The sequence below is a fragment of the Barbatula barbatula genome (assembly GCF_947034865.1).
Source record: "Barbatula barbatula genome assembly, chromosome: 7".
NCBI lineage: Eukaryota > Metazoa > Chordata > Actinopteri > Cypriniformes > Nemacheilidae > Barbatula > Barbatula barbatula.
In genome coordinates this window covers 21,247,336-21,271,334 of record NC_136770.1, presented here as the reverse complement: position 1 = coordinate 21,271,334, position 23,999 = coordinate 21,247,336, and the positions used below count along the sequence as shown (strand labels likewise).

General features: G+C 37.1%; 2 protein-coding genes across 5 annotated transcripts; one reads left to right on the top strand and one right to left on the bottom strand.

The window, feature by feature from the left end:
• The first annotated feature begins 9 nt into the window (after positions 1-9).
• On the top strand, positions 10-17,364 carry camk1a (calcium/calmodulin-dependent protein kinase Ia). Of its 4 annotated transcripts, XM_079459520.1 has the most exons (13): positions 29-129; positions 1,326-1,439; positions 9,176-9,307; positions 11,859-11,933; positions 12,105-12,243; positions 12,870-12,996; positions 13,147-13,222; positions 13,327-13,439; positions 13,791-13,869; positions 13,978-14,065; positions 14,206-14,374; positions 14,483-14,550; positions 15,457-17,364. In XM_079459520.1, the coding sequence occupies exons 2-13, from the start codon at positions 1,354-1,356 to the stop codon at positions 15,559-15,561; spliced, it is 1,257 nt and encodes a 418-aa protein (XP_079315646.1). In that variant the 5' UTR covers positions 29-129; positions 1,326-1,353; the 3' UTR covers positions 15,562-17,364. The 4 variants fall into 4 exon arrangements, with proteins under 4 accessions (XP_079315647.1, XP_079315646.1, XP_079315648.1 ...); XM_079459521.1 differs by lacking the exon at positions 14,483-14,550 and having other exon boundaries at positions 10-129; XM_079459522.1 differs by lacking the exons at positions 29-129; positions 1,326-1,439 and adding an exon at positions 3,832-3,961 and having other exon boundaries at positions 15,457-17,363.
• A 130-nt stretch (positions 17,365-17,494) lies between these two features.
• Positions 17,495-23,873, bottom strand: LOC306896035 (uncharacterized protein). The gene is made up of 12 exons (XM_079459686.1): positions 23,779-23,873; positions 23,599-23,706; positions 23,458-23,511; positions 23,240-23,363; positions 22,977-23,035; positions 22,810-22,860; positions 22,630-22,714; positions 22,415-22,541; positions 19,665-19,731; positions 19,343-19,547; positions 18,640-18,784; positions 17,495-18,101 (listed from the first exon to the last, which is right to left on the bottom strand). Exons 1-12 carry the CDS (start codon positions 23,789-23,791, stop codon positions 17,964-17,966), a joined length of 1,176 nt encoding a protein of 391 aa, XP_079315812.1. The 5' UTR covers positions 23,792-23,873; the 3' UTR covers positions 17,495-17,963.
• Between the last annotated feature and the right edge of the window lie 126 nt (positions 23,874-23,999).

Sequence of the window (23,999 nt, the reverse complement as noted above, 5' to 3'; positions counted from 1 at the left end):
ATGAGGTTTGTGTGGTTAAGTGAGGGACACTCCTCCAGACGTCAGGGTCGATCCCGCAACTCCAGCATCGGAGGAGAATAGCGGATAGACAAAAACGCCAGAAGAGGAACATCGGGAACAGACCATCAGGTATACCATTTGAAGTTTTCTTTAGTGAACGATTTACATTTATCGACAGATTATGTGTTTTTAGCAATGCATTTCGTACTTTCATGGCTTTACAATATCAGCCCACATCGCGCATCATGGGTCTATAGATAACAGGTAGGCTAATTTCACTACACGAATCGATTAAAAAAATACAGACTTTTACATATACATCCCTTAGGCTACATGGTTTCGTGTGCTCGGTTGTGCTTTAGGAAAAGTCGTTTGTTTGACGCGCATTGGCTTTATGACCTCGGCAATATTGTCGGTGAAAATCACTGCAGCGTTTGCCACGTCGATTTAAAAGAGATATTGCTTGACCTGTTTGTACATGTTATAGCTTACTACCTCGCTCTTGTTGGTTTAGTGCAGGTGGCAGCAAACGGCATGCGCATCGATGCGCATTGGACACGCGAACAGTATGTGTCCGTTGACATAAATTATTGCTTATTCAATATAGCCTAGATGCGGACCACTGACAAGTGCTGGTAAGGTTGCTTTGCATTGCTTTACTTTTTGTCTACGCAAAGGCTGCTTTGTGTGATATTGCGGTTTTGATTGTTGTGGCCACATAGAGACGTGGGCTATTGTGCTGAAATGGTATTTGGTGCAATGGGAATGAATGGAGCGCTGTATGTCATATCACAATAGGTTCGTTCAGTTGTTAAAGCAGTGCCATTGCTTGTGGGTTCGAATCCCATCAAACACACGTCTATATATTGAATGCACTGAAAAAGTTTAATGAATTGTCACGTTTTCGCAAATGCTGCTTATCATATTGTCTGCTCACTTAATCATATTAGTTTCCTTCTGTGATCTGTTTATTTTCTTTGTCTTGTGATGTGGTAATGTTTCATGCAATTAATCTGTTGGAAAATATCAATAGGCCAACAGTCAGTTGAAGAGTGTAGTGTCTGCCTAGACTAGAGAAATATTGATTGTCATGTAAACCAATTTATTCCCTTTAAAAACTTCAAATAAGGCCTCTTGTGACTTGTAGAGATTTTGAGAGTTTCTTTGTAGATTTTTTGTTTCAAATCTTGTCAAATAGGTAGTAACAACTGACATATATGAGCCAAGTGGCCAATGATCGGAATGATTTCTTTATGATGCATTATTACCCATAAACTTTGGTTTTCTGATTCACTTGATATGCTTAATATATTCTGTCTTTTAAGATTCTCAGAATTACAAACCAACTGTACGATGCCTTTAGGAGAGGGTGAAAATGGATGGAAAAAGAAGACAACTGATATCAAGGAGAATTACGACTTCAAGGAGGTCTTGGGAACGTGAGTGTTTGTGTTTTCTTATGGTAACTTGAACAATTCATTCAAGTGCTTCTTTACTTTTTTGAAAATCTTTATTTATAGTTCATACATTCAGTATGCATTCAAAGACATCAAAGCCCCGTGAAACTCATCACTGCAGGAAAATCACATCTATTTTTTAATGCTGTATGGACTGGTGACAGCATAGACTTTGAGTAATGCCAACTATGTGATCAACAAGTAGTCCGTCTGTAGCTGTTTATTTGGCCTCACAAGATGTCATTTGTTTTAGACGATTTAGAATCACAATATGTCGTGTTGGCATTCATAGACACTTCAGAAACTCATCTATGGGGGTAGATACATTTTTTCTCACTTTGCAGACTGGGAATAATAACAACTCAGAGCAGCACACAACATGACTTTGGTTGGCTGTCAATAAAGGGAGTTACAGTACATGCATTTACATTGACTTTTAAATTATTTCTAAATGTACAAAAACATTTATGAGTGTGACTTAAGCCACGGGTTAAATTAATGACTATAGAGATTAAGACACATTTTTAGATTTTATTTGTTGTTTTCAATTGGCAGTTCACTTAAAGTGAAAAATCTGTCATAATTTCTCACTCTCTTGTCAGTTCTAACCTGCATGCGTTTCTTTTTTCGACAGAACACATGTTGGTAACCGGCACCCATTTACTTCCACTGGTTTTGGGTCCATACAATAGAAGTGAATGGGAAGTAACACAGTTTAGTTTAACAACTTTCTTGAAAGTATATATTTTTTGTGTTTTTCAGAAGAAAGAAAGTCATACAGGTTTGAACTGACAAGAGGCTGTGTAGATGATTACAGAATTTTTGGGTGAACTATCCCTTTAAAGATCACGTAGCCTAATTTTCTATATTTTAATAAAAACATGTAATGCAGATTAAATATCGCAAATTAATGCTGCGGGGAAACATGATGTCATGTCAACTGGCCATTAACTGCATCCTAAATACAAGTTGACTAATGCAGTCTTGTCATAAAAATAGAAATACAGCTTCCACAATATGTGCAATTATGCAAATTAAAGAAATTATGCAAAGTAAAGAATTCAAACAGTTACCCTGTATGTTTACAAAATCGCTAATTCGCCTTACTCATCCGGAGTCAACATCCAATCTACGTTGACCTTAAGTGCACTAACCTTTTTATATCGCAGACATATTTATACCGCAGACTGCGTAGGTGGAGTGCGTACGTTAACAGTTACATTCGCTGCATCCCCTGCGACTCATAAGAGAGGCTGGCAGAGAGCCAGCGAGATATGTGGACAGATGGACTGAGTGGTCTGCCGTGCCGGATTTTAGTGTAACTCGTGCAACATCTTTCACGAGGCACGTGAGAGGGGGGGGATGTTGGGTGGGAAATAGCTCACCGACCTTCAAGGCAAAGCTTGGGGGAAAGACACGAGTGTTAAAAAGTGGTGGAAGCCTTCGGACGCCTCTGCAGACGCACGCACTATTCATCGGGGGTTACGCTGAGTGTCTGTCCTCTCCCGCGGTCAGAATGACTGCTCTTTCAGATGGCATAACGTAATCATTTGGGCACGCCAACTTCGGCTTGAGTTCACATGGCCAGTCTTCACAAATCTCCTTCTTTGGAAGCCTGCATTGCTTTGTGCTACACAATAACCAGAGACACATTCTTTATGCCACTGTGAAATATCATTCGGTGGTTGTCAGTGTTGCACCAACAATCCTTAAAGCCTCTGTATTAAAGTGATAAATCAACAAAATAAATGTGCCAAGGTTGAGACTGGGCTGGACTAGTAGAGCACTTAAATGTAAGTGCTGCAATGGAGCTATCAATGGCAATAATCAATTTTAGCTTGTGCCAAGGAGCTTTTTTGTATGCAAACACAATGAATTCTTCAGAGAGCTGAATGAATTGAAGCGGAGTGTGTAGTAGGCAGGATTGCTGCAACTGGGACCCGTCTGCCCCATCAGCAGAAACACAGAGAAAGAGACTGAGCACACATCCTAAATCTTCTTGAGGTTGGCAATACCAACAGCAATGCAGAAGCATTCTGCAAATATTGTGGTTACACAGCATGAAAGACTTTAGGATGATGGGGCATTAAATGGGTTATAAATCAAAGTTTGTTAATTGTCTGATCTGCACACATAATGCGACTATAGACAGAAAGTGGAAGAAGTTCTCTGTGTAGGGAAATTTGTAATCCATCTTTGTTTTTCCTTGTGAGAATCAGATAGTAATGTCACTGTTGCAGCTTTGACTTGCCTGACAGTATGGCTCTGTTCAGAGGATCTGACTAAACTGAATATGTTGACAGAAAGCCTCTTTACTAAAGAAGATTATGGAATTGGTTTACCTGTGAATTCTGTGAGCGGAGTTAATTGATTTAGTCTGAAGAAATTGTATAGGCCGTGTGAAGTCACATGTTTTTTATGTGGGCAGCAAGCGATTTCCCTGCATAGGAATTCACTATCACAAACACAATGTACCTATGTTTAACAACCTGAACAACGACCAGGTAAGAACACATTTCTGCCAAACCTTACTTGTAATAAAAACTAGCTTCTGCTAAAAGAACGAGCCCTTATTAAATGGAGAAAGTGAAAAATCACAAGTTACAATTAAGGTTTAAGAGAAATTTGTTTTTAAGTGGTTGTTATTTTGGTACGTTGCTGTTAAATTATAACAGACTTATAGGGGCGAGATTTATCACTTTATCCGTTTGATCAGGAGTCTATCTTTTTTGCAGCGCCATGACAAGGTTCTTAAGCAGTAAATTTGAGCGCACCTGGTCGTTGTTTAGGTACGTTAAACCTTGTTAAGCATTTTAGAAAGTCATACGGCTCGGCTCATCCCAACCGGAGATTCAGGTTTACAAGCCATTTTTATCTCCGTTTCTCAGTCAATACTCCTCAATGAACATCAAGATATTTCATAGTTTTAATCGATTTGAACAACACGAAACACAGGTATTTTGAGTTTGTTATAGTGAATTCTTATGGAGAAAATCACTTCCTGCCCTCCATCGGTACCATGTGCAAACAACCTATTCTGATCTGGGTAATCTACCTGTGCAATTGGATTTTATAGAGGACAGTAAATATAAATGTCTCAAATATTTCGCCAAACAGATGAAAATCTATGAGAATAAAGCTTCATTTTAGTCAGTGATGAAAATGGAAAAAATATGTTTTACACACATGCTTGAACCATGATCTTGGTATTAATGTTGGTTTATACATTATTGAAAAATGTTTGTGTCTGTGTACTGTGTGCATATTAATTGTGTATTTATAAACACAAACACATATATGAAATATTTAGATGTGTTTATTTATTTATATTCACCAATAATTGAATGTATGTATAAACGTTCTTCATACGTTTTTCGTTTATATATACAAAATTATTGTACACAGACTTATTATGTGTTCACATATATTATGTGAACACAACAGCCCTAATTTTACCATTTTCAAGGTAATTTTTCGTATTTAGTTTACTTAAACTTACTTTCACAGACAAGGCTAAGGCCTAATCCCAGACTAAAATGCATGTTTAAGCTGTTTTAACGTAAATAAATATCTTTGTGTCATTGTTTTGTCATTTTTTTTATGTTTTTTTTGTATAAAAGCTGCAGTTTCTAAAACCTTCTGTAGTATTTTACACAAATTTGATCATGTTTATATGCCTAGTTTATGAGGAAGAAAATGTTAATCCTGGTAAATTATTTAGCAGGGTTAGGTTAACTATCATATGATATCGTTTTCGTCAGTTGTTAGAAAAGTAGAAGCTAGTCTGATTGCTAATAGTCTAAAATGATTGAAAAAGCTGCACAGCAAGAAAATCAGCTTTCACAAACGTTTCATTATGACTATTGGCTCTATTGCCACGAAAAGGACAAGAATGGATAAATAACCACAATTATGCAGCTTTGTTTATAAGAGAGAAGGACAAAAAGTGAATTCATGCTCTGTTAAGATTGGCTGCATGTGTTTTAGGTTCAGAGAGACTCCAAAGCTATGTGTAGAAATAATAATAATTCAATTTTGAATGAAATCTATTTTACAAACTGTAGGAAAAAGCAAATCTGTGTATACAATTGGGTGTGTTGATATTCAATTTAGGAGCAGGTGCAGCCATTTGTAAATTTAATGTGTTCTGGTTTAATCCGCTTTGAGTTATTTTTAGCTGTACAAAACATGCAGCTTGTTATGCTGCTTGATGTCGCACACTGGTATTTCTTATCAGATTTGATATATTGTCATAATAATTATAATGTCAACACACAGGTTTGTAAATAGTTGTGCGGCTAAAAGAGCACATTTACAAAAATGACCTTTAAAATCTGCATTTTGCATTTCGTAATAAGGTGGGCACCTACACTCTTAAAAATAAAGATGCGTTCTTCACATGACATAGAACATTTTTTTTGTGTTATAATGAACCATTCAGTCAAAGGAACCATTTCTTTCTTACCTTTTTATAATCCAAAGAACCTTTTTTGCCACAAAAACCTTTTGGGCAACAGAAAGGTTCTTCGGATGTTAAAGGTTCTTTATGGAACGATTTAGACAAAAAAGGTTATTCTATGGCATCGTGAAGCACCCTTCATTTTGAGAGTGTACCAGAGAATGCTAAAATAATAGTAATTGTCTTGGGCCATCATCTTCTTACATCATTTATTCACCTTCCTGTCAATCCAAACCTCTCTGCAGAACACAAAAGAAGATATTCTGAAGAACAATTGGAACCAAATAACATAGCAATAACATTGACTTCTATTGTATTGACACAAAACCACTGATACAAGTTCACGAAACATCTTCTTTAATGTTCCACAGAAGAAAGTCATACAGGTTTGTAAAGACGTGAGGATGAGTTAATGCAAGATTTTTCATTTTTGCGTGAACTATGCCTTGCATGTAAAATTTTCATTTTTCACTTCATATTATGTATGTATATAAATAATTTTCTTATTTAGAGACACAAACCCCCACACTGTCTGTCTTGTATCGTTTCCCAATCTCCGTTCTCTACATCTCCCATCCTCTATACCCACAGGAAGTCATGGGAGGCCTTAATTACACCATGTCTCACGGCAACAGCTCTGTGCTCGCTCTCTCTGTTTCCCCCCTCTCTCTCTCTCTCTCTCTCTCTCTCTCTCTCTCTCTCTCTCTCTCTCTTCTTTCTTCTCGACTTCCTTTTTGCCCACAAACCCCCCCTCCACTTAAGGCGCCTTGATAACTCTGTGATTTGAGTCCATCAGAAAGTTTGTTGACAGCTGCTGCTCTGTATGAATGTTCCTTCTCAATAAACAACCCTGCTGTGACCATGAGTCACTAGCCCTGGCTTCCAGGGGCCGGTTGCACCATTTGTGCGTAACTTACAACGGGCTTTAAATGACAACTTAAGCACTAATAAATATTTTGGAGTTGCACCATTCAACTTCGTTAAAGCGTAACGTTGCGTATAAACTAAATTAAGTCCGGAGTCACTCACTGAACTAGCGTGCCTTTGTGTGTGCATCCATCTGCCTGTGTTGTGCATGTCAAAATAAAATCATCTTTTTTATTTCATTGGCGGTTAACAGTAAAATTATATCATGTAACATATCATTTATTATGATTTTATTATGCTGAATAGTTAATAACTTCTTTAATTTGAATATTTAACATCTATGTTATTCATAATTAGATAGTATTATATATAAAATCATATTTTTACTGTTATTATGTGATGTACAATAATGTAAAATCAAAAACGTTTTGAAATTCACAACATTTCCCCACGCATTCAAAGGCTGCTATTGGACTATTGAAGTAAAACATCATATTATGCGACTACGCATTAATTTACGGAGAGCTTACGGACTACTAACTACGTTCTGCCTTAAGAACAAATGCAGAATAACTTACAGAGTTGGTTACAAACTAGCTAGTAGTTACTAAGCCTCTAGTGTGGACTTTACGCTCTCATTTAAAAAAGAACTTGCTTATGGCTTGTGCAACCCTACGAGATTTCCATTTAATTTAAACAATAATAAGAATATATCACCATTTTAATTGAATCATCTTAGTCCCATATCTAATTTTATTCTTAAAAAATATGCGGTTTAATGATTGAAGTAGTACCTTGGTGAGGGGTTGCTATGGTGTTTTAGGTGGTTGCTAAGGCTTTTCTACAGAGTTCTAGATAAGTGGCTAGCATATTTCCAAATTCTAGCATATTTCTTCATATATATCAGTAGTACCCCAATGCACTTTGAATGGATGCTGTATATATTAACATGTAGGTGATGTTATTTTTAAACAATTATAAAACAAGGATCAGTGAAACTGTTTGACATGCTAATAAGAGCTCTTATTAACATAATGCAACATTTAGCCTTGACAGAGAGGAAAGGAAGTTTCCTCTACTGTTATGTATTCTTTGTTTTTATTTCTTTTCCTTAGAGGCAAATTGTATGTTTAATTGCTCCCTCTGTGATTAAGAAGGCTGTTAAGGGAGTGTGTGTTTGGGACAACTAGATTATAGACGGCTATGTTTTAACACACGGACTCGCTATTTAAGACCGTAAATGAGAATGAATGCGTTTGTCTACATCTAAGTGTAAAAACTTGAAAGGATGCTAAAAATAGACGAACACGCACCCAAATGCTGAAACACACAAAATTATGCATGTGTGAATAAACAGCTCATTCCAGTTATCTTTTTTGGTTTCTTCGTGTTCACCTATGTGCGAGTCGAGTCTCTCTGGACTGTAAAAAAATTGGTTCAATGTTTTCCTGAAGAGTCTGACCTGATAAAATATCAGCCATTCACAATATTTCTGTAGCACAAACAGCAAAGAAATAAAACGTTTGAAAATGCTTACAGCCCTTTTGTGTTGCGTTACGCAAGATTCAAGATTTGTATTTGTCACATATATAGTAATAAAGAGAATATACAACCAGCAGTGAAATGTAGGTCAGGTCAGCTCCAAAGACAGTGCAATTATTATAAAAATAATGAGGAAAATTTAAATAATATAAAGATAAAGGTATATATAGACTATGATAGAAGTAAACTATTTACATGAGCAGGAATGTACAAGGGAATGTGCAAACAAATAGCAGCAACAGAAAATAGAGCAGTCAGTGTTGTGTGCAAGTAGCACACAACACTGTTTCACGATATTGAATGTTGAATGTTACGCAATAGTCAGAGTTATACCTCCCATCACCTTTTTTGTTTGCATTTTTCATAGATCGTTGTGAACAAACATCTGTGAATGAACTATTCCAGTTTTTATTTATGGAGCTTTCTTTTGTTGGGGTTGTTTTTCTTGTCTATACAAAATCTAGGTCTGGCAAACTCCTGTCGCAGCTCATATTTTCACCTGTAGGTGATATCGATATCTGGTTCCCAGAAAATTCCCAAAATGTTATTTTTAATGTTTTTTTTTATATCCGGGAAAGTTTTTCTTAACAGGAAAATAGTTTTAGAATGTAAATATCAAATATTATTTATATATTTACATTTATTATTTATATAAATATATATAAATAAAGTAACCAAACGAGAACCAGATATTAATGTTATGGGAATGTTCTGTCTGCTGGGTACTTGTAATGGTCCAATGTGGGTCTGATTTCTTTCGTAGTACTAATAACCAGCCTCGCCACCCTAATCTCTATCATGTTAGCTAAATATTGAACACAGCACTAACTATTTATTCTCTCTCCACCAGGGGTGCATTCTCTGAAGTTTTCCTGGCCGAGGAGAAGAAGACCCAACGACTCGTAGCAATTAAATGCATCCCTAAGAAAGCTTTGGAGGGAAAGGAGAACAGCATTGAGAATGAGATTGCTGTGCTACACAGGTCAGAAGTGACTCTCTGTAGAGAGCTTGTACGGTCATAAGAGATAGGTCTATTTATATTTAAAACACAGTTTGCCTTAGTGGCCTTGTGGCACGTGTGCTCTGAAAAATTTATTCAGGAGGCTTGCCTTTGAATCTGATTAAAAGATGTGGTTAACCCGACCGAGTTAGGAAGAATGTTCCACCAGGAAGGAGTTGTGATGGAGAATGAGTGGGAAAGCGATTTACTGCCCTTATTTGAAGGCAATAAAAGATGCCACTGTTTGCTGAACGCAGGGTTCTTGATGGGATGTAGGAGTGTAGTGGGCTATGAAAGTATGCCGGTGCAGATCCAGTGATAGTCATGTAGGCAAACATTAGTGACTTGAATCTGAATCTGGGTGAAATGAGATGTAGATCTGGGTGTTGTCAGCATAACAGTGATGCAAGAAGCCGTGTGATGGGTCCCAAGGATGTCGTGTAGATGCAAAAAAGCAGCAGTCCAAGCACCGATCCCTGAGGGACCCCAGTGATCATGTGGTGAGCAGTGGACAGCGAGCCCCTCCGTGACACCCTGAAGGATCTGCCGGAGAGGTAGGAGAGGGGAGCCTGAGATTCCTTGAAATGACTGGGTTGCTAGCAGTATCTGGTGATTGACATTGTCAAACGCTGCGGATAGGTCTAGCAGAATCAGGACCGAGGATTGAGATTCTGCCTTGGCTAGCCGCAGTGCTTCTGTGACCGATAGCAGTTCCGTCTCAGTGGAGTGGTTTGTTTTGAAGCCAGACTGCTTGCCATCCAGTAGTTTGGTCTGGCATAGGTAGGAAGACACCTGGTTAAGAAATGCCCTTTCCAGAGTTTTAGCAATAAATGGGAGGAGAGAGACAGATCTGTAACTGTCGGTAGTAGAGGGGTCCAATGTGGGTTTAATAGGGGCGTGACCTGGGCCTGTTTAAAGGTGGATGGAAAAGTGCCAGTGAGCAGGGAGGTGTTGATGATGTGTGTGAGTGTGCTGGAAATGGCCTGAAGGAGATGGAAGGGGATTGGGTCAAGGGGGTGGGGTGGCTGGAGAGAAGTCTGGTGACTTCAGTGTCAGTCAGTGGGGCGAAAGAGAAGAGTTCAATGTTTGAAGCGAGTAACAGTGACGGATAACACTACAGGCTTTGTTTTTATAGCGAGGAGCGGTCAGTTAGGATGTGTGTGCCAATATGGCCTTGACTCTGTTGAGTGCAAGTGGCAGTCAAGAAGCTGAAAGATCTGTTCGATTGCTCTCAGGGAGCAAAAAAAGCTGTAGTGCTATATATGCGATAAAAATGTGCTATTGCCTTAGAAATCATGGAAGTGTGCCCCGGAAATGTCAAGAGTACTGGAGAATACTCCTATTTATAGTGTCTCTGTTGCCAGGGTAACAGCACAAGCAGCGGCGAAGATGGTATGGAGGTTCCCCGCAGCAATATTGTGAGAAGGAAGGAGAGAGAGACACAGAGGAGCGATAGTAAGAGACGAAAACAGAAAGAAAAGAGTTACCAGAAAGAGAATTCCACTACTGGTGTGAACAACTATAATTACAGTGAAAGTAAGAGTGAAGATGAAACGGGAGATAAAACAGAATATTGAATTAAAGGCTGATGAGAGCTTTGCAGCATGGCTGTGATGCTGTATGAAACAGAATGAGACGGGGAATTAAAAATAACAAAGTGGGACGGAAAGCCATAATGAAGAGAGAAAACCCAGATCTATTAAACGTTACCGAGAGCTTTAAAAGATGTAAGCATATCACATTTCCTTACAGACACAAAATCAATCACATTCAAATATCAATGCGCTAACCAGTGCAGGTTGCATGCAATAATATAAAATAAAATATGTTGAAGAAATTTTATTCTGGGGTAATTTTATCTTAATGTTGCAATCCATACGTTTTGCCTCATGAAACTCACATTTCCCATTAAATAGTACCTGACAACTTAAATTGTAAATGTATTATTGTAAGCTTACGTTGGGGTAAGGTAAAGAAAGCCACTCAAAAATGAAAATATTTTAAAGAATGTTGGTAACCGAGCAATACCATACAATAGAAGTCATTTGGTAACCAGCTTTCTTAAGAATAGCTTCTTTTGCGGAAAAAAGAAAGTCATGAGCTCTGATATATAATTTTTTTTATCCAAAAAACTATTTGTAGCTTTAAAGGGATACTTCACCCAAAAATGATTTACTCAGATTGATCCAAACCTGAATAAATGTATTTTTTCTTTTGAGCACACAGCAAGATATCTGGAAAAATCTCACAACCCCCATTGACTCCCACAGTATTTATTTTACCTACTATGGCAGCAAATGGTGGGTGAGATCTGACATTCTTCCAAATTTCTACAAAGGAATTTCTACAGGTTTGGAACAATCTAAGGGTGAGTAAATGATGACTGAAGTTTCTTTTTTGGGTGAACTATCCCTTTAAGTAAAGAAAATACAAAGAATATGCACTTTATTAGATTTAGCTCCAGACTATTTTCCAGTTATTTCCTCTGTTTTATTAATCACTGTTTTTTTTTCTCTCTGTTGCTTTTCTCCAGAATAAAACATGAGAATATTGTTTCACTGGCGGACATCTTTGAGAGTCAATCACATTTATACTTAGTCATGCAGCTGTAAGTGTCTGAGCACTCAGTTTTACATTAACCAAGATGGCATTTGTATTAAAGCAGTACTATTAGATAATGTTTTAATGATGCACAGTTTCTTCTCAATGCTAATCTTATTATAGCTAAGCTGTAAATTATAGTATGTGTGTGCGTGCATGCATGCGTGTGTGTTTAAAGGGTATCGGGGGGAGAGCTGTTTGACCGGATCGTTGAAAAGGGCTTCTACACCGAGAGAGATGCTAGTAAACTTATTCGCCAGATTTTAGATGCAGTCAAGTATCTCCATGATATGGGCATTGTGCACAGAGATCTGAAGGTAAAGATATCCTTTCATTATCACATTTGTTCTTCAGACAAGTCATAATGTGATGAACATCAAGCTGTAAAAATGCTTCTGTCCTCTTTACGTCACGCAGGGACATAACAACCAATTATAAAATATTATGTGTTTGATATGGTTCAGCCAACATCTCAATCCACTTCCCCCTCTCCCTTTTGAAGCACTACGGTGGGTGAAACGGCACAAGATATTGTCACATTTTCACTTCTTTGCCGAAGGATATAAAGTATTTACGAAACGCGGGCTTTAGAGCAGTTTGTCAATTTAGGGCTACTGTAGAAACAACATGGTGAATTCAATGTGAAGGGTTCTGCTGTGTATGTAGACAGAAATAGCTCAGTCTATGGTGATAAAAACATAACGGTTATGTTTAGGTTTTTATACACTTTTCAAGACAGTTAAGCATATTATATTGCATTTCTTTCAATATTTCCTTCAAAAAGACTGACACACTGGACCTTTAAGAGAGCAGCGTCAGTCGCATACATATCAAATGAAGTCCACCAACTATTGCAGATTAATTTCTGTAACATCTGATTCGATTTAATTCAATTACGGGGAAACGATGTTCATCTCGGATCAATTCTTTCTTTTTTGCACAGCCAGAGAATCTGTTGTATTACAGTATGGAAGAAGACTCCAATATCATGATCAGTGACTTTGGCCTGTCTAAGATCGAGGATTCAGGAAGCGTGATGTCAACCGCCTGTGGCACGCCTGGATACGTGGGTACGAGTGGGTTTTCTTTTTTGTTCTGATCTGTCAAACCGAGTTCAGTAATCTACATTTTTAGTTTCACTTCCTTTAGAAAAGCCACTCAAGTGTCAAAATGAAATTGAACTAAATAGAAGGTTTGGTGAAATATTCTCTCTCTCTCAGCTCCTGAGGTCTTGGCTCAAAAGCCATACAGTAAAGCTGTAGACTGTTGGTCCATAGGAGTGATTTCTTATATTTTGTAAGTCACAATACATAGACAGTATCTTTAAATATGTTTATATAAACAACAGCGGTGTAGAAATCAAGTTTTTCTTTAGTTAATTTGCAGTATTTCTTTTGCAGATTATGTGGATATCCTCCATTTTATGATGAAAACGATGGCAAACTGTTTGAACAGATTTTAAAAGCAGAATATGAATTTGACTCGCCGTACTGGGACGACATCTCTGACTCAGGTAGTTCAGTCATGTTCAACAGTTTTGGGTCGAAACATGATGGTTAGCAAAGGCAATTCTGATGGCATTGCATGCAAGAACACAAAAGAAGGTATTTTGAAGAACAGTCACAACGACACTGGACCCCATTCCATATGAACACAAAACCAAAGAGACATTTCTCAAAATATATTCTTTTGTGTTCCACAGAACAAAGAGTCACATACAGGTTTTTAAACACTTGAAGAAGAATAAACAATGACAGAATTGTATTTTGGGGTAATGTGCAAAGCGGTGTACTAGAAGGTTTGGATAGTAGGAAAGTTTTGAATGTTGTTTGACAAGCATGTTTTCGATTATATCTCTTCTCAGCCAAGGATTTCATCAGTCACTTGATGGAGAAAGATCCATGTTTGAGATACACATGTGAACAGGCTTTACTGCATCCCTGGTAAGCTCACCTAGAAATTGTGCCTTCATTTCTTTTAACTATTATAATATCAAGGTTCATCTTTCAACACAATTGCATTAGTAACCCATCCTTCCTCTGATTTTAAAGGATTTCTGGAGATACAGCTCTGGACAGGAACATTCACGAGTCTGTTAGTGAACAGATCAAGAAGAACTTTGCCAAAAGTAAATGGAAGGTATCTCCATTTATTATAGAGATTTATACTGAAACATATCTGGCTGGTGTTGAAATAGAAATATAATTGCATCAAAAGTTGTTCTCAGATGTGTTTGTGAACGTTTTTGAGGCATGTTATTGCTGCTCGTGCCCTTCCAGCAAGCGTTTAATGCGACAGCGGTGGTCAGACACATGCGGAGACTGCAGCTGAACACCAGCCTAGAGGGGCCGAGCCAAATCAACACCACCAGCCCGTATCACAGACACCTGCTCCTCCCCGCAAAAGAGCTTGAGCAGGAGGAAGATGAAGAGGAGGAGGAAGAGAATGGTATGGTTTAGCCATTGAGCTGTTGCTTATAGGTTTCCTTTATGGCAGTGTGAAAAAAGTTTTCTTTAAAAGGCAATGGCATGTTTTAAAGCCCTTGTTTTATTCCAGCAGTACCTGTTCTGGCCAGTAGGTGGGACTGTTTTCAATCAGCAGAATCTGATTCAGAGTTTTCTCAGGTTTAAATCTTGTTACTACATAATGAAACAATGTATTTACAAAGAAAATGCAGATTCTACACGATATGTATAGACCTAAACTCTACTTAAGACCCAAACTCTCCCCAATTCAACTAAACATTGCACATCACATTCTTATTAAAAGTAATATGACTTTTATTAAAAGGGATAGTTCACCCCAAAAATTTTAATCCGTCAACATTGTTCCAAATCTGTATACATTTCTTTGTTCTGATGAACCCAAAAATATATATTTTGATGAATGTAGGACAGCAAATAGTTCTGGGGCACTTTTGACTATTTTTTATTACCATGTTAGTCAATGGGTCCAAGAACTGTTTGGTTACAAACAATCGACCTATCTTTCTTTGTGTTCATCCAAAAAGGAAATGATTACAGATTTGAAACAACTGGAGAGTAAGTTATTCATCACATTTCCCTTGAAACATTCTAAAATAGTCAAATATTTAATATAGGGCTGTCACAATATAAGATTTGTACTTGACAGTTATCGTGGCCAAAATAATTCACAGTAATGTTAATATAACAATATCTATTTGAAAGGTTATTTGATGAATACGTAATGCTATGAGCCAAAAAGTATCCTAAATATTTTTATTATTATTTTAAGTAATAATACTTAAAAAATCACACTTCAAATTTGAGTGTATAGGGACTAGAAAGAAGGAGTTTGTAACAACTGTGTCTTTTAAGGCAAAAATTTGAACCGATGCTGAAGTATTTACGTTATTATTATACAGTAGGCCTATGTGTGGAAATAATGCAGTATCCATAATCATGTTTTTTATATCACGGTTATTCCGGTATATTGTGGCACACAGAAGGAAATTTGTTGTCTGGAGATGCATGCCGTTGTATAAACTATTTTATTTATATATGTTTAAGGTTCTCCCACCACAGACGGACGTCGGGGTAGTTCCGATAGAGAGAGTCTCAGAAGCTGTGCTTATTGCTGCCGACCAACCAGCAGGATCTGAAGAAGATCTCTGAACCCAGCGGAACCCACAAATGCACTTCTATTGCACCAGTCTGACCCGGAACACAGAGAGAAGTTTCCTGGTAACATGCACTAGATGGAGCTAGCAATGCTGGTTGGAAACTCAAATCAGAAAAGTGACCTGTGGCTTTAAAGAGTCAGACAGAAATTAACTCCTCTGTTTTAACCCTCGTTTATTTTTTATTTATATTTATGTTGCCCAACCAAAGATAGTTTTAGTTGTGTATGGGTCATAATGTAAATTCATTCTTTTTTTAAAGCGTTACAAGAGAGGCATGACATTTCAGATGTCGTCCCCGTAGCATTTTGGACTTTCTTGGAAAGCCACTAGGTGTAATGTCCAATAATCCCAATTTTTATAAAGATTTGTTTAGGTTATTTAAGATTAATTTTAAATTTCTTAATTTTTTTTAAGATTAATCGCCTTAATCCGATGTGTTCTTTGTTTTATGAGGTCTGTTGGATGTAGTTGAATTCTTGATTTTGTGCTCTGGTTTAGACTGGTTCTGTAGTGCCGAGTTTGTGAGCCAAGCACTGTCTGGGTGCTTTCTATTTTACACCCAGATTAAATACGGTAACAAACCTGGATAATCTCTCTTTTCAATATTTCATTTTTGTCTAAATTTAGACTGTGTGGGTCAAAAACAACCTACTCTCAGAGTCCGAAGCTAGCCAAACCCAAGGGAGGTACTTATTCTGAAAACATTTTTACAGCATTATAGGTGTGCTGCACCTGGCGCAAGTTATTTTACCATGTTTTGGACAAAATTGTCTTTTATTTATATTATTTATTGGTATATGATTATGAGTTTTTCCAGGTTGAGGTGAGGGGGTTTGGACGTGGTGGTGAAATATTGTGGTTGGATGCATGTCGTGTGAGCTGGTCGTTTTGTAAAGGTTCTTTTGTTTGGTTTTCTGGCCATAATCTGTACTATTCTCATGTACAGAAGATGTCTAATGTTTGCATGACCTCGTAAATGTGTTTACAAGAGCGATGAACAAAATACAAATATACACATTATTAACAGTAAAACTATGCTGAAGAGCAAAATATGATAAAAAATATTGCTCATAAAGTGATGTAGATAGAGGCATATGATATTTTGGCACTTGACTGAATCTTTATCTTTTGTCCTTACTTTGTGGAATATAAATGTTATATTTTAAAGCGAAAATGCACATTTAAGAATATTTGGAGTGCTGGCCTAAACTGGATTTCTTCAAAAATAACAATGCAAGACCGTTTATTACCTTGTTTTGTCAGTATATCATATTTGTGCCAATGAGAGCACGACTATAACCCATTTTCTTAGCAAATTCTCCCCAAAAGTATTTTTTCTTGTAAAACGTAACTTAAAAATAGTGTTTTGTTATAGTTATATGATATTTACATCTAAAAAAATCCTGTTTCAACTCATAGTTTGTTGACAAACCCAACCACTGGTTTAAATTATCCCCGAATTTGTCCATATTTGACCTAACCATGTGTTGAAACAACCCAGCATTTTGATTAAGCGTAAACATACATTTTGTCAGAATATATATATATATATATATATATATATATCATTTTGTTTCACGTACGCACACTTGCCGATTTCGCAAGGAAGAGGAGACACCAATACAGTATGTGTATTGTCAATGGAATATGATGTATACATGTATTGTATATCTTTTTTGTAAAAGCTACAATGTATCGATGCAATGCATCATGTTGAGAAGCAAGAGCCAATGATTTGTACCCTTAAAGATATACAGGCCGTAGCACGTTATGAATAAACACTCCTTGTCTATGCATTGTGAGTCCGATAAAATCTTTGAGTACAGTCCAAATTAAGGGCACGTTAAAGTGTATGCAAAGGGAATGCGGTCAGTACTTTCAGATTCAAATGAACTCTTCAAACACACCAAAACAGACTTCCAACTGTACGACTCAAAATCCCTTTATTTAATGAATACATATATAAAACATGTTTACAAGCTAATTCTGTGTCTTTACTCTAGCACATCCGTGATGTAAAAAATGTGTGAGTCATGTCATCATATGATTCGAAGAGATTTATACAGCTGATCAAAGTGAGAATTCTATTTGAATGCTTATGATTGAAATATCAAACAAGATTACTGTATATAGACCCACTATTATTTTGAAATAGAATGTGAAATAGTATGCAAAATAAAAAATGTTATCCTCTCGAATTGGTGCAACTTACTATGTCTTAATCAAAAAAGCGTTTAGAATGATTTGTAAAACTAACCCAAAAAGTTAATTACGCTTGACCCAAGCTTGCAGAAAAATGCATCATCATTTGTTATCATAATCTTAATACAAACAAGTGTCCTGGTTGAACATACTGTACTGTTCCCAGATGTTCACAGGAACCCGACATTAACGTTAATGTAAACTGATGTGCAGTTGACGCTCTTTCTCCAAAGTGCTTGTGACGGCTGTGCTCTTCAGATTCTCTTTAACTCTGATGAACTCAGGTGTACCCTGTAACATCTCCGTCTGCTTTTCTGCCTCTCTCTCAAGCTGAGAACAAGTACATGTTCTGTTATAGAAATCACATTTAGATGAGGGGTTTGTAGAGTATATATATATAGTGTACACAGTGGATTGATCACTAGATTCGGATTTGATATTTTTTATATACTTTATATAATTTTATGTTAAGTTAACCAAATAGAGCATGTCTACATACTTTTTTGGGCTCATCAGGCTTATCGTTTTAAACCGGTATGACTTCCTTTCTTCTGCAGAACACACAAAAAATATATTTTGATTTTAATATTTTGAACTGGCATCCATTCACTTGCATTGTTTTTGTGCGGTACAATAGAAGTGAATTTGCCGATGCTGTTCAGCTATTAACTTTCGTCAAAAATATATATTTTTTGTGTTTTGTGAAAGAAAGTCATGCAGGTTTGAAACGACAAGAGGGTGAGTAATATGGATGCATTTCCATTGAACGTAGCATAACTCAAACACTATTATGCTATATATCAGCTATATAAATATTGGTTTAACACTGGTGATTTTGCTGTGTGTAATAAGTAACTTCTTCGTTTACCTTATCTAATCTCATTTGCCTCTTTAATAATTCCTGCTTCAAGGGAGACTTTTCCAGATCTTGTTTTTGCTGCTGCTTCAGAGCCTGAATTCTGTTCCTTTGTTCCAGAATCTTCTGTAACTCGGGCTTCTCCTCCATCAGTCCTCTGTTAGACCAGAGAAGAGTTAGTATAGCTCATGTTAACAACCATTTGTGCACTGAATTTATCATTCATCTGGTTCCAGGTTTAATTTTGCCAGTCTGTGAAACTAGTCAACCAGTATGGACTTTCTAGTGAAGGTGGGTGACCAAGCAAGCTTTGTCTGTGTTAATGAAGCGACCAAGTTTGTCAACCCAGGGGATTTGGGCCAATGGGGGGCCTCAAGATGACTTTCCTATGATTTTTTTCTAGAGTTTGGTTATGTAAATATACATTATTCTAGTAAGGTCTAAATAGTTAGAGGAAGGAATTTAAAATGTTGTGGCTTGAGATCTCCTGGACCAAGATTATCAAAAAACATCAAACCATTAGCTTTACCGCCATCTGCTGGCTTAAACATGTACATGCAAAGGAAATATAAGCGTTGCTAAAGGATTTGAAGCTTAAAAAGAAACTGTGTCAGGTGATTAATAAAGTCTGCTACTAAGCCTTTTTTCATGACTTGTAGTCCCAAATTGCCTTGTTGAATAATATGAATATGCTTTCTGGTGGGTCAGTTTGCACCTCTTCTGTGTGCTGATCAGCTCTCTGTGGAGTTCACGGTGGCTTTCGGATGCTTTGACGGGATTGTGGATCTTCTTGGGCTTGATAAGCTCATCATAGTAACAGTTGTGCGTTTGTTTAGGAAGCAGATGCCTGTGGTCAAAATCCTCTTCTGTACCCCACCTCTGATCAGAGTCCGTCACAAATCCAAAACCAGACACTAGATCTGAAGGAGGTGGAGGGAGGAGAGAACAATTCATTTCATAAGGCCACTAACACTCGCATTTATTGTATATGTGTTCTGGGACCTGGTGTGTTCAGTACTAAATAAAGAATATCTGACCTGATTCACCGGGTCCAATAAGTGGTTGAGCACAGCCGGAATTAAGATTCTGATGGTTATGATCTGCCTGAGCGGTGTAAACAAAACTATGATTCATTATACATTTACCACAAGGACATTATAATAAAAAATCATAACAAAACTATTTAGCAACATTTTGCTTTTCACTTAAATTGTATTGTCCTGTAAATTGGAAACAGATGAAATACCGTGGTACCAACACAACCATGTTTTACTATATTAATTTTAATAATTAATTAATTATACAATTAATTTGTAATAAAACCATAGTTACCGTAGTTTTTATGACCCATAAATTAAATTTAGTTTTTTACTTGTAATAAAATCATAGTCCACGTAAATTCAACTTACATTGCATTAACCTATACAATTGTTTCTTAGTATGTGCAATCCCCTGGGATCAAACCCACGACCTTAGCATTGTTAACACCATGCTTTTACCACTGAGCTACAGGAAAGTTACAAATGATATTTAATCCACCAAAACAAATGATGATTCCTATTAATGTGCATACTCATTTATTTTGGATTATGACATTAATATTAAATTTAGTTTTCAAAAACTTTGATATGTCTCATAACTATTCGTCCAAACGTTGGATAATAATCTCTAAAGCTGTTGATGAAGAGGACAAATAGGCCTGTGTGTTGAGAGAACACAAGTTGTGTTCGAGTGAGACAAGTGAGGCATTGTGGGCATGTTTGTGTGTTAACACCACGCCGGGTTGATCATATTGGACTAAAATGGTTTTGGGACCAGCTGGCGTTAAGCCACCTCATTACAGGCCCTGCCAAACAAACTCTCCATTTTCTTTCCGCAATCTGTTTGCTGTCAGGCTATTGTTGCAGGAAAGGCACGAGGAGTTTGTGGGTTAAAGCACTATAGGAAAGTAAACCAGAGGTAAAAGAAAGCATTGAAATCAGGCGAATGGTACAGAGTGTAACCAACTATACTACAGTGCTTTAAAAGGGTAAACACTGTAATGTCAAAAGAGATTTACCATGTGGGGTTCTGCCTGGGCGATAATCCAATAAACCCAAAAGTCCATGCAGGTTTAGTTGCTATTGCGATGCACTTAGAATTCATACATTCCTGAGAATCTTAACCAAATGAACTATGAGTTTCACGCCCAACTTGTGCTATATGTGTATATTGTATTTTTGTGTTTATATTACATTAACAGTATGTCTTTTTTAATTGCATATGTCTGATGCTCAAACTTTGTGATTAAAGTTCCATGAAGATACTTTGTGAACACAAGATAAAAGAAAGTGAAAGAAAGTAAATTTGTCAGCTCATCCATTGATCGGAAGTAAATTAATCACATATTTTACAGCAAATAACTGTTTTTATGTTCATTTAGAGTATAAACAATTGTAAACACAATTTATCCATATACAATCTTTAACACTTTAACAGACTTGAGATATGCATATAACAGAATGCTTACTATCAACACAGTCGTACAGTAGCTGGTCAATACAAGATGAATTTGTGATATAGCGACAGACAGGTTCCTCTAACTTTAAAGTGGATTTGAATATTCTTACTTTCTTTCCATGGGTCACTCCCATGATTCCACAGGTGCAGACCACTCACTGAAGCCGGGTCGGTCCAGAAATGTCTTCTGTAAGTAAAGGATTCTTCTCTGAAAGCGAGAGGAGAGACGGGATGGGGTCTCACCAACTAATCTCACAAACTAAACCAACACACACACGGCTCTCGCAGCCAGCTGAGGACGACCCCAGAGCGCATACAGAGCATGACCCGACTGCTACAGTTCAGCAGTGGATAGGGTGCGTGAAAGAGATAAATGTAAAACAGAATAAAAAAACAAAAAAGAAATCAAATAAAAAATATTTTAATCTTTGGGGCATCTTATAGATTTATTTACAGAACATTCTTTCCTACACAGTTAGATGCATATAAAGGCCAAGTAAATCCAAGTAATAAAACAATATCGTTGCTGTCCTTCGGAAACCTTGGCTGTCCATATTCACAGTTTTTTCAGGAAATGGAAACACTGTACTGTTTAACTGATTAAGTAAAAGTGTGAAAGATATGGTGACCAATACCCGAAATGTGACCTCGCATTTAACCCATTCCAGAGAGTAGCAAACACACACCCAAACACACGCACGCACGCACACACAGCAAGTCGTGAACACATGTACACCCAGTGGGGGGCTATCACTGCAGCGACAGGGGTAAGCAAGAAGGGGTTAGGTGCCTTGCTCAAGGGCACCTCAGTCGTTACCCGGCCCTGAGGTACGAACCGGCAACCTTCCGGTCACGAGACTGAACCTCTAACCATTAGGCCACGACTGCCCCTTAGTATAAAATACTAAGTTGTCAACGTCGACAAGCTCTTTTAATACTGTCTATTGGTTAAATATTTGCAAAACAAATGGAGACTAAAATGCTTTCGTAAAAATCACAAAATAGGTTTGTGGATACGATACTATTAAAATGTGAGCTAAATTAGATTTAAGTATTCAAATAAAACATTTATTTTGTACAAATGATTTCATTATTTGATCAGTAGTTTTTTTATTAGATATCTAGACTTTGGGAAACAGTCCATGATCTCAACAATCTCTGGCAAGTCTCCATATGCATTGTTCTTCAAATCATTTTGAATGAGCTAAACATTAAGAGAAAAACAAAACACAGTTTAAAAGACAGTAAATCTGTTCACAACAGAAGATCTTAAAAAAGATGTCCAAACCTTTTCAAAAGGACTAGCTTTCTTCATTCCATAGGCACCTGCAAATACCCAGCTATCCATAGGCTTCAGGGATCTGATCATAGTGCTTCCCACACCAGCGAAAAGATCTTTAATCTCATCAGTCAAGCTGGAAAATTCAAAAGTGCAGAAACAAGTCTGACCACGCAGGGACAATTTTGAAATGTTTTGATGTGTGCGAATGCTGTCTGATTTACTTTGTCATGGGGTTGATGTGTGACGCAACAAGAATGATATTTCCTGGCTTTATTGAATGTAGATAGTGAAGCAATTCCTCGGGACCTTGAAGAGGTATTGAATATTAGACTGAGCAGAAGTGTTTGCAAATGTGGAGATGTTACATTTTTCTCGCATGCGAAATCGCCCATAAGACCTACCTGCAGATTTCAAATTAAAGTAGTTACTTCGTAAAATCTTCCCGGTTTGACCTAGGGTGATGAGTCAAGAAATTGAGTTTGTGCATTATAAAATAGATGTGCATGAATGATTTCTGAATTGTGAGATTGAAAATATTTTTCCAAAGTAAAAAGTATTCAAAGCTGACCGTTTATTATAACAATGTTAAGTCCTTGTCCTGAATTGTCCCTTACACCACCCATGATGCTGCAGGGAAGAAGCAGGGAACAGTTCACCCCAAAACAAACCAACATCATTATTTACTTGCCCTCGTGTCATTTTAAACTTCCATAAAAAGAGTGTAAATAAATATTGATAGAATTGTAATTTTAGTTAAAATGGTTCCTTTATCTCCAATGTTATTTTAAATAATTTGATTGTAAATAAACAGTATGATGTTACACTCCTTACATAGTGTTGTTAAAGCAGATTTTTGGAGGGACCACGTTGGCTGCTCCACTGCGAAGGTGAAAGGGGAAATGATCTGAGGAGCATTCCTTACGTGGACAACAACCAAAATGAGATTTAAACAGACCTGCCCAGAAAAATAAAACAAATACAGTGCTGTTCTTAAAAAATGGGTTTTCTTTTTATGACTGTCTCAAAACACACAAACCCATGCACAATACCTCGATTATCACAGTCTGTTTCTGAAGCCTCTTTTGAGCAACCATCAACTCCATCTGCAATGCAAAACAACTCTAACTTTAAGCAAGCTAAAAGATTTAAGTTATAACAGCGTATTGTAGCAATGTTATGTTATTGTCAACCTGTAATGTCAGCACCGTTTTTATTACATGACTGTATTGCTTGCTTTGACCAGTCGATGGATAAACACCAGATTAAGATTATCATTGTTGTTAAAACATAGAGAAGATCTGAAAGAAATACAGAAGGACTGTAAGCACATTTGTACACACACAGACATAAAAAAACTGATGTTTGTTTACCACGAGATCTCATCTTTGATACAGCAAAATGTTCCTTCTTTAGTGTCTGCTGGAAAATGTAACTGCTGGAATTAACGCGAGATGTTAAAAGGCGTCGGGACAATAGCGCTGCAAGACATCCCGAACAGGATCTGGCTCAATGTTTGCACACCTTTAACAAATGTTAAAAAAAAACTGTATGTTTTTGTTTGAGGATTGTCAGGGAGACATTTCTTTAGGAT

Coding starts and splice junctions, on each gene's coding strand:
- camk1a (XM_079459520.1), top strand. CDS start 1,354: ATGCCTTTAGGAGAGGGTGAAAATGGATGGAAAAAGAAGACAACTGAT. Junction 1,440..9,175: donor TTCAAGGAGGTCTTGGGAAC/GTGAGTGTTTGT, acceptor TCTCTCCACCAG/GGGTGCATTCTCTGAAGTTT. Junction 14,375..14,482: donor AGAGGAGGAGGAAGAGAATG/GTATGGTTTAGC, acceptor GTTTTATTCCAG/CAGTACCTGTTCTGGCCAGT.
- LOC306896035 (XM_079459686.1), bottom strand. Junction 23,364..23,457: donor AACAGACTGTGATAATCGAG/GTATTGTGCATG, acceptor TTTTCTGGGCAG/GTCTGTTTAAATCTCATTTT. Junction 22,715..22,809: donor CTTTAATTTGAAATCTGCAG/GTAGGTCTTATG, acceptor TACCTCTTCAAG/GTCCCGAGGAATTGCTTCAC.